The sequence below is a fragment of the Anomaloglossus baeobatrachus genome, chromosome 7 (assembly GCF_048569485.1).
Source record: "Anomaloglossus baeobatrachus isolate aAnoBae1 chromosome 7, aAnoBae1.hap1, whole genome shotgun sequence".
NCBI classification, from domain to species: Eukaryota; Metazoa; Chordata; class Amphibia; order Anura; family Aromobatidae; genus Anomaloglossus; species Anomaloglossus baeobatrachus.
The window spans coordinates 293,969,458-293,982,131 of NC_134359.1; the positions used below are offsets into that span (position 1 = coordinate 293,969,458).

General features: G+C 39.5%; 1 protein-coding gene across 1 annotated transcript; it reads left to right on the forward strand.

The window, feature by feature from the left end:
* The first annotated feature begins 10,146 nt into the window (after positions 1-10,146).
* On the forward strand, positions 10,147-11,097 carry LOC142246756 (olfactory receptor 1f45-like). The gene has a single exon (XM_075319806.1). It carries the CDS (start codon positions 10,147-10,149, stop codon positions 11,095-11,097), a length of 951 nt encoding a protein of 316 aa, XP_075175921.1.
* Positions 11,098-12,674: the final 1,577 nt, after the last annotated feature.

The following is a 12,674-nucleotide window of genomic DNA, read 5'->3' on the forward strand; positions in this document are numbered from 1 at the left end:
TCGCCACATAATCGCCCTTAAACACACACAAATCTGGTACATATACCACCCTCAGCACACATTTCACTACACATACACCAACCTCACCACATAATTGCTGTAAAACACAAACAATTCTTGTACATATACCACCCTCAGCACACATTTCACTACACATACACCAACCTCGCCACATAATCGCCCTAAAACACGCACAAGTCTGGTATTAGTCTTCAAAAATAAAAATCTGATTAATAAGCAACCAAACTACAAGAACAACAAATGTACCATATAGGAAATACGGCAACTGTCAGTCACATGACCTGTCTATATGTGTATGTGTGAGCTAATATATACTGTCAGGGGGAGGGCTTTTTGTTGCCTGGGGATTTATCAGGCTGCCACTAGCAGCCAATCACAGCTCAGCTTCTATTTTGCTACAGTTAATTAATCTGAGCTCTGATTGGTAAATATAGGCAACAAAGGACATTCTCAGTATAACAAAGCTTGTGTGAGGTAATAGGATGTCAGTTAGGGTGTGTTGGTGGAAAGTATGATGTCAGTCACATTACCTTTATGTAAGTGGATATAGAAACTGTCAGTTACAGACTATTTTTACCACAATAATGCCTCATAAGAAAAGGAATTCCTTGGCATGAATGTCAGCTGATCAAAAAAAAAAAGCTTCATTACAGGCCAATGAAAAATGTGAAGACCGAGAAACCAGGATGACACACATGAGAACAACAGCTGCTTCCTAAAGAGCCAATGAACTTTCTGAGGAGAGGGAAGCGAGGCTTGCGGACAACAGAACAAGAGCTGCTTCCTCAAGGGCCAATTAACTTTCTGAAGAGAGGGAAGTGAGGCTTGCAGATATGAAAACAAGAGCTGCTTCCTCAAGAGCCAATGAACATTCTGAGGAGAGGGAAGCGAGGCTTGCAGACATGACAACAAGAGCTGCTTCCTCAAGGGCCAATGAGCTTTCTGAGGACAGGGAAGCAAGGCTTGCAGACAAGAGAACAAGAACTGCTTCCTCAAGAGCCAATGAACTTTCTGAGGAGAGGGATGCGAGGCTTGCAGACAAGAGAAGAAGAGCTGCTTCCTCAAGGGCCAATAAATCATCTCAGCAGAGAGAAGGTCGACTTGCCACTAAGGGAAATGTTATTTCTTCCAACAGGCCACAGGAAATTGTTGGATATTTGAAACATGCTGCCTTTTGCTACCAGTCAGACATAAACTATCAGGATCATCCTGAAGTTCAGATAGGAAAAATGGATGTGGTCTGCATGTACTGCAGTGCCCTGAAATGGAAAGATGAACCGCCAGGTTTATGCTATGAAAATGGCAAGATAAAACTTCCACCTCTCCTGTCACCACGAGATCCCCTAAAGTCTCTGATGACAGGTACCAGTACAATATCAAAGCATTTCTTGGACAATATTAGGAAGTACAACTCCTGCTTCCAAATGACATCATTTGGTGCAACAAAAGAAATGTTTACAACAGGATTTATGCCGACATTTAAAGTTCAAGGACAGGTTTACCGCTCAATTGGGTCACTGCTTTCATTACAAGGAGAAGAACCTCAATTTCTTCAACTCTTCTTCATGGGAAATGCAGAAGCAGAGGCTCAGTGGAGATGCTCTTTAATTCCTAACACTCGCCTTGATATTGTCACTATTTTGCAGAAGTTCCTTCACTCCAACAATCCATATGTTCAACTTTTCAGGACTGCACTTGAATGCATGGCAAATGACGATTACAAGGTTGTCATTCGAGCTGACAAAAAACCACAAGCTGAACATCAGTGACGTTTCAATGCTCCCACATTTGATGAGGTAGCCATCTTGATTGTAGGTAATGATTTTCAAAAGCCATGACATTGTGCTTCAGAAAAGGAGCAATAGTTTGCAATAAGTAGCAGAAACTCACAGGTCCTATGATGCTCTGCAGTATCCAATCATCTTTTGGCAAGGACAGGATGGCTATCACTTTGGAACACCTTAGACAGATCCTACAATAGGCAACTCTTCAGGAAAAAAAAGTGTCTGCCATGGACTTCTGTGCATATAGGATCATGACAAGATTTGCAGAGGAAAATCACATCTTGAAATGCAGACACCTCTTCCACCAATTTATTGTTAACATGTATGCAAAGATTGAGAGTGATCGTCTTTTATACACCCTCACCTTGCTCATCACAGCCATGTCAAGTATTGGCCACTGTAAAAAAAAAAGAATGCAAAAGGGTTAAAGCGGTACATACTAACTGAGTCTCCCTGCAGCTGCAACACTACTTGCAGGTCCGATAATTATCCCTAATTCATATTCATTCCTTTCTCCGGCCACCGGCATCTCTGATTGGCTGAAGTCTGACTCCACCCCAGACAGTATCTGTGATAGGTTGGAATCACAGACACTGTTTGCGGGTCTATCATAGCATAAAATAAATCAATAAAACAATTGGCATAAGGTCCCCCATCTACTGATAGCAGCACAGATAAAGCCATGTTCTTATCTTGGCTGTGTATCAAAATAAGAGGAACTGCATTTGGCTTTTTTTTAATTATTTAAACAACTAATTTAAAGAACGGCATGTGGTGCACTCTAATTTTGATACCCAGTCATGATAAAGACCAACAGCTGGGGGATGGTATTCTGAGGCTGGAGAAACCCATGGGTACTGAGCCCCCCAGACTAAAAATAGCAGCCTGCAGCTGCCCAAGATTGCCACATTCATTAGATGCGAAAAGCTCAGCACTTTACATGGCTATTGCCAATTGTCCTGGTGCGGTAGTAATTAGGGTAATAAGGAGTTAATGGCAGCTTACAGTTGCCACTGAGCCCGAGATTAATAATGGGAGGCGTCTATGTGACTGCCATTACTAATCTACAAGAAAAAGTAAATAAACACAAACACCATAAAAATCCTTTATTTGAAAGAAAAACCTCTTTCACTACTTTATTAACCCCCAAGATACCCAGGTCTGACGTAACCCACAAGAGGTCCAATGATGATTCCAGCTCTGCTACATCTGAACTAGCAGCATGCAGCAATAAAACGTGTCCGCATGCTGTAACTTCAGGCAGAGACTGAGCTGCAGCAATGAGCAGTGACCTCACTCTGGTTACTTGTAGTCACAGCTGGAGGTTCCCACAGCCCTAGATCTGTAATTGCAGATAACCTGACCTCAAGGGACCTCAATGAACTCTCACTGAGTTCACAAACCTGCATCTTCTGGCAGAAAACTGTGGGGGGTTTTGCCAAGAGATGCAGATTCAGTGCTAAAATTGTTACACCATATTCCTTCACCCAATCTACACCTCCTGGCAGAATACATATCACTACTGCATGTGGTATGCGTTAACATATACAAAATGGCAGCGGCGCCGCATGTCCGCATTTTATATGCAGATGGACATGCAACTTAGGCTGCCAAAGACACAAGCCCCTGTGTCTTAATCTTGTGCATGTTTCCTGCACCGTGATTGGCTGCGAGAACATCCACAAATATAGTTAAGAAAAAAAAAAGTGTGCCACTCCTCTGGCCTATCTCCACCTCCCCCCCCATCATTAAACACGTCATTTATCAAACAGTACCACAATCCTATCCAAAAGCATCATATCTTATTAGAAAGGCATTTTGGAAAATGAAAATAGCTGATCATTACTGGGTCTTCCCAAAAATGCTCGTGTACACGCCTTGGACCCGGATACGGAAATGCTGGTACTGACTTTGAAATTGACAAACGCAAACCAAACAAGTTCACTCATCTCTAGCGGTGAATTCTTCTCCTATGAAATATGTACTGCAGACCTCCCACTACTTGAAGTTTAAATGTAAAGGGAGCAGTTATGAATTTCCCACTTTGAGGGGACAAGTAGTGTAATGTACATCTACCGTACTTTTCATTTTATAAAACGCACTGGATTGTTAGAAGCACCCCAAATTTAGAGAAAAAAAAATTAGGTCCGTCTTTTAATCCGGTGGTGTCTTACCGGAAGTGTCCGCAACGGTGGTGGAACGGGGTCACAAGAGGCAGGGAGGGTGCTGGAATACGGTGATTCTGCGGACGGTACAGTGGGTGTCCGATATGCATCTCTTGGCTCAATGACAAGCTGAGATCCCATCTGCGCACTCGCCATCTCCTGGTGCCATTTTCCTTAAGTCCGCTGCAGGGAGATCAATGGGCCAGATATGGTCACATGAAATCTTGAGCTATGAGCTCCATCTGTGCACGTGCTGACTCCGGGCACAATTATTTGAAGCCGACATTTTCAGAATAGTGGTCCATGTCTCACAGCTGGCAGCACAACCTGCAGCACAGCACCTGCAGTAAGCTTGCAGAAGTACGTCCGTGGCCCGCAGCATCTCCTAGGACCCCTCTCCACCTCCCCTGGTAAGCTACATTCAGATTATAAGATGCCCTCTTATTCTCCTCCCAATGTTTTGGGAAGAAAAGTGTGTCTTATAATCCAAAAAAATACGGTATGTTTGGTAAAATTTACTGGTGTGAGTTCTTTACAAAACCTATTATTGCAAAGAGTGGCCTGCGATCCAGACCAATGCAAATCTAGAAAAGCAGTTATAGGTGGTATCATCAATACCACGTAACATCACAGCCGCCCCAAACAGAAGCAACTCCAGCCATCACACTAGGGGGAGATAATTAAATGTTTCACCAAATATAGCAGGATCATTTTTAAGTTGATGGTATAAATATTCAAATTGGTCCTTGGCAGAAAAAAGGTTTCCCAATCTCTGCCATAAATGGCCACCAGTTTGACAACTCTGTCTTCGTATGTTTTTGATTTCATACAGAAATATACAGTTTTTGACGTTGTATTAAAAACTAATGTTAAAAAAAGAAGAAAACAAAAAAGAAACTTGCTCCAATGTTCTTTGCACACATTAATTATCGGAGACTTTGACTGAAATCAAGAAGAAAGTTTCAAATATGTTATTTGCAGAATATAAAAAAAATTGTATAAAATACAAAATAGGGAAAAGTTAATTCAGGACACAAGAGACGCGAGGATATTATCCTAATCCCAAACACCTTTTATTCTCATGGGTCATTATGGATTTGTGATTATCGTGTTATGGATGTTCCAGCTCTATATAAACCTCATACATGGCTTCTTCTAGCCGCCCACTGGAGAATTTCCCATCAGGACAAGCCCTCCGTCATTACTCTGGTAAGTCCACCAGACACAAAATAATGGTTATTATTATATTTTTATGAACAATTTTTCTGTAGGAATCAGATCATTCATTCCTTACTGCAAAATAAATTCCGTATAGTCAGGGAAGGGGGAGATTGGATAAAATGTAACTTTTATTTTAACCTTTTTTAAAAAATTTTAATAAAACTTTTATAAAATATATTAAAATATTCCTGATTTGTTGGTATTTTTGGCTTTTACCTCTGTTTGGTTTTCTATTATAATTATATCCCGAGCAGGAAATTGTGGATTTATCTTATTAAAATGGTAAATTCTCGCTGTGCTCTTAATGTATAAGAAATGTATTGTTACTATATTCAGCTGATTGTTGTCTCTTGATGATCAAAATTAATTATCAGCTCCATATATCAATAAGAAGTGATTGCCTTATATACTTATTATAATCATACATTTTATCAATAGAAAGACGCTATGAGAATAAAGGCATTGGCTCCAGATTCTTCTAGCTCTGATCTGCCAATGTATGTAAAGCGCTGTGGAATTAATAGCGCTATATAAGTGAATAAATAATATATTAGTATGATATCTGCAGTGGGCAGTGGATTCTCCTCTGTTATAGCCGTCACTGACTGATCAGGCGGTAATGTGCGGCTCTGGATTGTGAGATCACTGCACATGGACTATTTATGGTTCAGCGCTAAATTAAGAGCAGTGAGCAGAAGACAAGCATTAAGAGATAACAATCAGCTGAATATAGTAAAGGGCACTTTACACGCTGCGACATCGCTAGCTATCGCACACGCCCCTGTCATTTGTGCATCATGGGAAAATCGCTGCCCGTGGCGGACAAAATCGGTAGTGCGCGTCACTCGTACTTACCTGGCTAACGACGTCGCTGTGGCCAGGAAACAACCTCTTTTGTAAGGGGGCGGTTCATGCAGCGTCACAGCGACGTCACACAGCAGGCGTCCAATGGAAGCAGAGGGGTGGAGAGCAGCCGCATGAACGTCACTCCCACCTCGTTGCCGAAGGACGCAGGTAAGCTGTTGTTCGTCGTTCCTGGGGTGTCACACATAGCGATGTGTGCTGCCTCAGGAACGACGAACAACCTGCATCCAAAATGAGCAGCAATATTTGGGAAATAAACGACGTGTCAACGATCAATGATTTGGTGAGTATTTTGGATCGTTAGCGGTCGCTCGTAAGTGTCACACGCAACGACGTCGCTAACGAGGCCGGATGTGCATCACGAATTCCGTGATCCCAATGATATCTCGTTAGCGATGTCGTTGCGTATCATAACGGGGCTTTAACAATATGTTTCTCATACATTGAGAGCACAGTGAAAATTCACCAATTTAATTAGAGAAGTTCACAATTTGCTGCTCGACATATAATTATAATAAAAAACCAAACAGCAGCAAAAGCCCACTCCATTCCAAAAATACCAATAAATCATCATTATTTTAACCCCTTCACCCCTGGGCGATTTTCCATTTTTCATTTTTGTTTCTTCCTCCCCTTCTTAAGAGAGTCATAATTTTTTTATTTTTCCGTCAATATTGCTACATGAGGGCTTATTTTCTTGTGGGACAAGTTGTACTTTTCAATGAAAGCATTAGTTTTATCATATACTGTGCTGGAAAACAGGAAAAAACAATCCAAGTGCGATGAAAATGCAAAAAAAAGTGCAATTGCGCAATTGTTTTGGGGGTCTTTTTATTTATTATGTTCAGTATATGGAAAACTGATGTGCCGGTGTGATGCCTCACATCAGTATGAGTTCATTGGTAGCAAACATGTATACTTTTATTTTTTTCTAAAGGGTGAAAATAATTCAGATATTGTCCAAAAAAAGAATAGCGATTTTGTTGCCATTTTCTGAGATCCGCACTGTTCTCATTTTTGGGATCTGGAGCTCAGTGATGGCTTATTTTTTGCATCTTGAGCTGGTGTTATTAGTTTTATCATATTTGTGTAGATCCACTGTTTTGATCGCCTGTTAATGCATTTTAAAAAAAATGTTCCGGCGACAAAAAAACATAATTTTGGCATTTAGATTTTTTTTCTCTTGATGCCGTGTACTGATCAGATTAATTGATTTTATATTTTGAGAGATCAGGCATTTTAGAGTGCAGCAATATCAAATATGTTTTTTATTTTCTTCTTTTAACTAATTACTTTCAATGTGGTGAAAGGGGGTGATTTAAACTTTTATTTTTTTATTTTTTTCATATTTTTTAAAACTTTTTTTACATTTTTTATTTATTTTACTAGTCCTCCTAGGGGACTTTATAACTGCACAGTCTGATTGCCTGTCTATTTCTGATGATCAGAGCAGCATCACTCTGATTAGCAGAAATGCTCATCTTCTGTGAGTGTCAGCTCCCACAGGAAGTGAGTCATGGCGATGCCAGCTGACCCCACACTACCATGACAACACATGGTCCTATCTATGCCACGGCCCTTTAAATCATGCTGTCAGTTTTTGACAGTGCAATCTAACGAGTTAACAGGCAGAGGTGGATCTCTGATCCACCTGAGCCTGTTAACCCCACATGTAGGCTGATCAGATCAGTAGGCATTAGCAGGTAATACCACAGGCTTGCCGCTGGAGCCCACGGTAACCGGAGGGAGGCAACGAAGGACGTACTAGTATGTTCTTGGTCGTAAAGGGGTTAATATAATGTATTTTATTAATATACATTTAACAAAAATGGTTATAATAAAAGTTAAATTTTATCCTTCCACACGCTTTATCCAATCGCTCCCTTCCCTGAATATACTGCATTCTAGTACAGCGGTGCACACTTGTGTGGGATTTAGTATATTGAGTTCCAAAAATAGACAAAACAAATTCTGATAGGAAATGTGATATATGAATTGAACATTTAGTCAATTGCTGGATTTACATCTGTGTCACTTTATATTATGTTTATTTCATTTCCTATTTTTTACTATTTACAGTTTTTAAAAATTACTTTTAACAAAAAATAAAAAAACTGAGTATGTTCACGAAACTCTCTCTTGTCAGAAGTAATATCTTCAGGACATACTGTCGTCATTCTTAAAATGTAATAAAATGAAATGTAAGTCTGGAAGTGGCTGAATACCGCAAGTTTGCAATATTGATATCATGACTTTATGATGTGCAGTGACCCCTGGCCGGGACGACGTTGAAAATGTGGGTCTATATTGAAAAAGCCAAAGATAAAGCATGCTGATAGGAAGGGGAGGGGTGGGCGGCAAACGGAGGGGCAGCCGGAGAGGTCAGTATTTGTTATATAAAACTAATAGTCTCCTTTCCAGTTACCCCTTTGTTTGATGTCCAGTCCTCTTCTTTCCACCACATCTCCTGCCTCTTCACCATAATCCAGATCTTCAGGCTGTTTCCAAGGTCACTCTGCATCATAAGGTTGCGCCATTAACTACCGTATTTTGGCTTATAGGGAAGAGGCCAAAGATAAAATGTGCAATGGTGGAAAAAGAGGACTGAGCGGAGAGTAGCGGGGCGGCCGAAGAGATCAGCAACAAGGTTTATTTTTTTCTTCCTTGCATTGTTCTAAATTTGGGTTATGAATAAACCTAGAGAAGCTAACACGTTCCAATCTTGACTGAGTACTGCCTGTATATAACTGAACATTTCTATATACCTGTAAATTAGGGGTAAAATATAAATCAGACAGTTATTTTACTATACAATAACTAGATAATAATGAAAACAATTACAATAATCACATATTTAATACCTTTTCAAAAACTGACATCACAAATCAGCGAATCACATGGACATATCGGGTTTCCCTGTAAGTTATTCAACCTCAGTAGAGAGGGCAGATTATTTACAGAAATTGGGAAATGTTCCTAAAAAAATGGTGGGATTGGATATTATCTCTGTTAACACTAGAAGTCCCTGAGAGGAGTCATTTGACATTTCTACCATTGGAACCCTATGGAGCTCGAAATTCCTGGGACTTCTAGTGCTAAAGCCATAAAAAATGACAACTCAAATATAAAACGTGTAATACTACAACTCATCTCGAAAAAACAAGACCTCATATTGTGAAGCTTTTATAAAATTGAAAAATATATGAATGAATGAATGGACAAAAAAAAAATTACTGGTCATCTTAAGAAGAGTTTCAAGCGGAAACTGGAAAATCATATAGCTGGGATGATTCAATAAAACCTGCACTCGCAGGGGGTTGGACCCGATGGCCTTTGAGGATCCTTTCAATTCTACCATTCTATGATTCTATGAAATATCATTGTGTATGCATGCGTCACGTGAATGTGCATATTGTATATTAACTTGTGAGCATGTTTGTACTATGTTTATGTGTTCATAATGTGTATATATAATGTAAATTATTTCCCAACACAGGAATTACATTTTTTCTTTCCTATAAAGATTATCCAGCCAACAAGCATCTGGTCTGAGAAATCAATTTAAAAAAAAAATAGACTGCAGTGACTGAAACTAGATGAGTGGATCATCAGGATTAACCAATGGATCACTAGGGATGACCAACTGATTGTCTAAATTTGTATTTACATGCTCCTTTTTTAATTTTTCATGTATTACATGTAGAAATTAATAATATATTTGGTTGATCTTGTATTTTGACTCTCCAAATCTGAAGCAAAGATTCCTAAACTTCAGCTCTTGAAAACAATTACCTTGTTCACATATTTTTGGCTTCATATAGGGTTGGACAGTTGGCATCATCCTTTGAGACAAATTTTTATTTGTTTGAATCAGTTATTAGTGGCAAAATAATGATTGGGAAAAAAGTCAACCTGCGATTACCCGAAAAGAAGAAAAGGTGTCCAACGCCAAATCTGCCCCAGATCGTGCGCCATTGTGATAAATCTGGATCTTCTTCTCACTGCCTGGAAGACGTAGAGGCTGACTAAGTATTAGACGGATTAGTAAAGGTGGGTCTTTGTGTTTTCTCTAGAAAGATAAACAAATACTGATGAAGAATGAGACGTCTGTTGAATATTTTTATATTTTGCCATTTTCTGAAGATACTTGGAATAAACCATTAATTTCCACCTTCTTCTTCTTGATATATCTGGTCGGAGTTCTCATCAATTCCTCCGTTATCGCAGTCATATATCTGGAAGTTCAGTTACATAAACCAATGTATGTCTTTATCTGTAATTTATCCATTGTAGATATATTTTATACATCGGTCACGGTTCCTAAATTACTGCACAGGTTATTGTCCGGGAATCACTTTGTTTCCTTCTCACAATGTTACGCTCAGTTGTACTTTCTGACAGTTGTGGGGACAGCGGAGGAAATTCTCCTCTTCATTATGGCTTATGACCGATATGTCGCTATCTGCCTTCCCTTACATTATCATCGGATCTTAAGTCAGAGAAATTGCACCATGATAATTATTGGGATTTGGGCAGCCGCTGTTTTAAACTCATTAATGTTCGCAACCTCAGCTTTATACATGACCTCCTGTCACTCCAACATCATCCACCAGTTATTCTGTGATCATAAGTCACTAACAAGAACAACCTGCACCGGGACACTAATGTTTTTTGTAATAACTGGTATTGAAATGTTGATCTTGGCATTTATTCCGATTATTTGCACTCTTACATCTTATATTAATATTTTCTCTGTCATCTTCAAGATGACATCAAAATACAGCAGAAAAAAAGCCTTCTCCACCTGCTCTTCTCACATTGCTGTTGTCTCTATTTACTATGGGACAGGCGTAATAGGTTATCTGATACCACCTTACTCCAATGTCTTGGATTTAGTCTTCAGTATAATATATGCAAGTATCATCCCTATGATAAATCCGATCATATACAGTCTACAGAATTCCAATGTCCAATCAGCATTGCTGGAGTTGGTGAAAGTGCTTTTTAACCCCTTCACGACATTTGACGTATCTATACAATAGATGACGTAAAGATACGTAATGGGACTCACTCAGGGCACAGGAGCTGTGCCTGCGCAATCACCACTCAGAGCTTACATGACAGTTGAGACTCAACCTTCACAGCCAGCAGCAGTGCCTGCACCTCCCCGGTCTTCCTAAACCCCTAAATGCCATGATCAATATTGATTGCAACATTAAGGAGGCTGAGTGAGGGAATGTCCCCCCTTCTCCCTTTTGATCGATGTCCTCACTATTATACCGATAAATAAAAGTGGAAAAGAAAGAGATCAAAAAATAAAAAACTTATTATATGGCCTCAAATGGTACCAAGGAAAACTCCACCTCATCCCAGAAAAAAACAATCCATCAAATGACACAGTAAAAAAAAAACTATAGCCTCCAAAATTTGGTGATGCAAAAAAACTTTATTTTGTAAAAAAAAAAAAAACATGTTTAGTGTGATAGTAGCCAAACATAAAAATAAATATATAAATCTTGTATCGCTGTAATCATACTGTCCGGAACAATAAAGCCGACTTATGACTTATACTGCAAGGTGGACAACAAAAAGAGATTAATGAAACCTATTCTTCAATTGCTCTTTATATGTTTATTCCGCCTCCCAAAGTTTGCAGCAAGGTTCAGCTCACATTTATGCTGTGCTCTATGCTGAGCGCTTACACCATGAACTGAGTGTAAATCTTAGAAAATGGGATTGACAAAATTTCCAATGGAAAATTTAATGTAATGAGGCAGAGGGACTGACTTTCAACTGGCCTGAAGTCTGGTGGTGTGAATCTTTTTACTCGTCTTTTTTTGGCATGCACAAAAGTGCGGTCAACAACAATTTTTTCTGCACCTTTGAAAAGAAAGATAATGCTGAACAGGTAACTCTCTAACTCTGCTGCCTCATTATAATGAATGGATCCATCGGGGGTTTCCCCTGAATCACATACTTTAGAGATGTACATGGAAACCCTGATAAAAGTCCTCAGCATAGAGCACAGGATAAATGTGAACTGATCTAAAATGATTTGTCCGCAAATTGCCACAAAATAGCATTCAACTCAACCCACAAAGAAACAAGTCCCCATTCAGGTCTGTCATCTGTTAACAGAAATATAGGGGACTTCCACGTTACTAGTAGCGCAGAGGCTTTGGGAAAGCGCTATGACTCCCCCCCAAAAAAAAAATCCAGCAAAATCTGCACTCCCAAATCAAAATGTCCCCTCCATTTTGAGCACCACAAAGTGTCTAAGCCACAGATTTCATCCACATATTTGGAATTTTTTTGGTGAGGAGAGCTCATTTAATGTATGGAATGTGTGTTTACAGTAACACAAGCTGGGAACAATGTACAAGCATTACCATGTACTGGGAACTACAAGGTCTCATTTTCAATTTTTCATTCTGCAGTATTCACTCCATGGGTATTTTCCAGAGACAAAATCATCACTACACCTGTAGATGAATCCCTAAAGAGAAATAATTTCTAAAATGTGGTCACTTGAGGGGGTTTCTGCTGTTCTGGCACTAAGGGGCACTGCAAATAAATCTATTCTAAGAAAATCTGTGCTCCAAAAGTCAAATGGTGCTGC